The sequence below is a fragment of the Chrysochloris asiatica genome, unplaced genomic scaffold (assembly GCF_000296735.1).
Source record: "Chrysochloris asiatica unplaced genomic scaffold, ChrAsi1.0 scaffold00029, whole genome shotgun sequence".
NCBI lineage: Eukaryota > Metazoa > Chordata > Mammalia > Afrosoricida > Chrysochloridae > Chrysochloris > Chrysochloris asiatica.
Window position 1 is genome coordinate 1,433,165 of NW_006408547.1, and position 1,592 is coordinate 1,434,756.

A 1,592-nucleotide genomic window follows, 5' to 3' on the forward strand; every position below is an offset into this window, starting at 1 on the left:
CTGGATACCAATTCCCTCAAACTGGAGAAAACAAATCTGCAAATGAAGAGCATCATAGTAACACTTTAATAACTGAGTATTGATCATGATGAATTATAAATTCTACATTTTTATTAGAAATACATGTGTATACCTTCCCCACAATGCTTCAGTGTCTTACTGTTGTTAAGTGCCATTGAGTTGGTTCTGACTCACAGTGATCCTGTATAGGGTTTCTGAGAGCGGTTGGTGGGTTTGAACCGCTGAGCTTGCAGTTAGCAGTCCATTGCTTATCCCATAGTACCACACCAGTGCTCAGAGTACAAATCATACTGAAGTATAAATTTTACATTTTTTATTAGAAATACATGTAGATACCTTCCCCACACTACTCCAATGGCTTGTTGTTAAGTGCTGTCAAGTTGGTTACGACTCATAGCGACCCTGTGTAAGGTTTCCAAGAGCAGCTGGTGGGTTTGAACTGCTGACCTTGTGCTTATTTTACGGCATCACCCCAGGACTCCTCCAATGATTTACTAGATTTACATTCTGACAAATTAAAAATATTATTTTTTTAAATAGTTTCCCTGGAGTTTTGAGACAAAAGGCACAGTTGCTGTTATTGTTGTTAAGAACTGTGGAGTTGGTTCCGACTCATAGTGACCCTGCACAGGGTTTCAGAGACTACTAATCTTTATGGGAGCAGAACGCCTCAGAGTAACTCCTAATTATGCTAACTTGGGGTCGTTGGCTAACCTCTCAAATACTATCTGAAATGTGTTTCAAACCCACTCAGGGAAGCCTCAGAAGGAAGGGTACAGCTTTAAGAACCCTACAGAGCACAGATCTCCTCTCCAACATACGGGGTTGCCGTAAGTCAGAACTAATTCAATAGCAATTAATTTGGTTGGTTAACGGGCTAAGAAATGAAAACCAAGTCAGGTAGCAGTATAGACTCTAGGGAGTCTTCTTTAAGCACAGTTCATGTACTTTCTAGAGCATCTTGCTACATCATTTCCACTTGCTTCTGGGAATCTTCCAACATTGCAGATGGTGGGGATTGCCAGACAACAGGCTTCAGAAGAATGAGATATTATTATACAGCTTCCCCCAAACTCAATACCAGTTCTGGGTGAAGGACCATCTTTCCAAACATTTACATTCCGATATATTAAATGAAACGGTTTTCTAGAAGAAAATACCTTTTTGTCATTTACAATACCTAAACCAGTATTTAGTTAAAAAAAACAAAAATCCCTTAACACAAAATGGAGGTGGGAGGTGGGGAAGGAGTATAATGGTAGTGAATCATTTGTACTGTGGATCAAACCTCCTCTGATTGACTTAATTCACCTTTCTGTACCTGTATTATCAAGGAGTATAATCATGTTGTTCCAAGCCAAACTGTGCTGTGGTTTCAGCACAGTAGCGTTTCTCCATGCATTCAGTGCATCCATATGACGGTTGAGATCTGCATACTGAAAAGAACACACAGACACACACAATCAGTATTCCAGATTATCTACTTTCCCTCTCTAAGACAGTATGACCAAAACACCCCAAACAAAGGTGCATCTACTGTGATCATCTATGTGTGTGTGTGTGTGTATATA

General features: G+C 39.8%; 1 protein-coding gene across 1 annotated transcript in view; it reads right to left on the reverse strand.

The window, feature by feature from the left end:
* TMTC4 (transmembrane and tetratricopeptide repeat containing 4) overlaps nt 1-1,592 on the reverse strand; it is a 109,228-nt gene that overhangs the window by 15,193 nt on the left and 92,443 nt on the right. Inside the window, exons 14-15 of the mRNA XM_006851533.1 lie at nt 1,343-1,457; nt 1,182-1,201 (exon numbers count right to left, since the gene is read on the reverse strand). Coding sequence (XP_006851596.1) covers nt 1,182-1,201; nt 1,343-1,457 — 135 coding nt within the window. The remainder of the gene's footprint in view (nt 1-1,181; nt 1,202-1,342; nt 1,458-1,592) is intronic.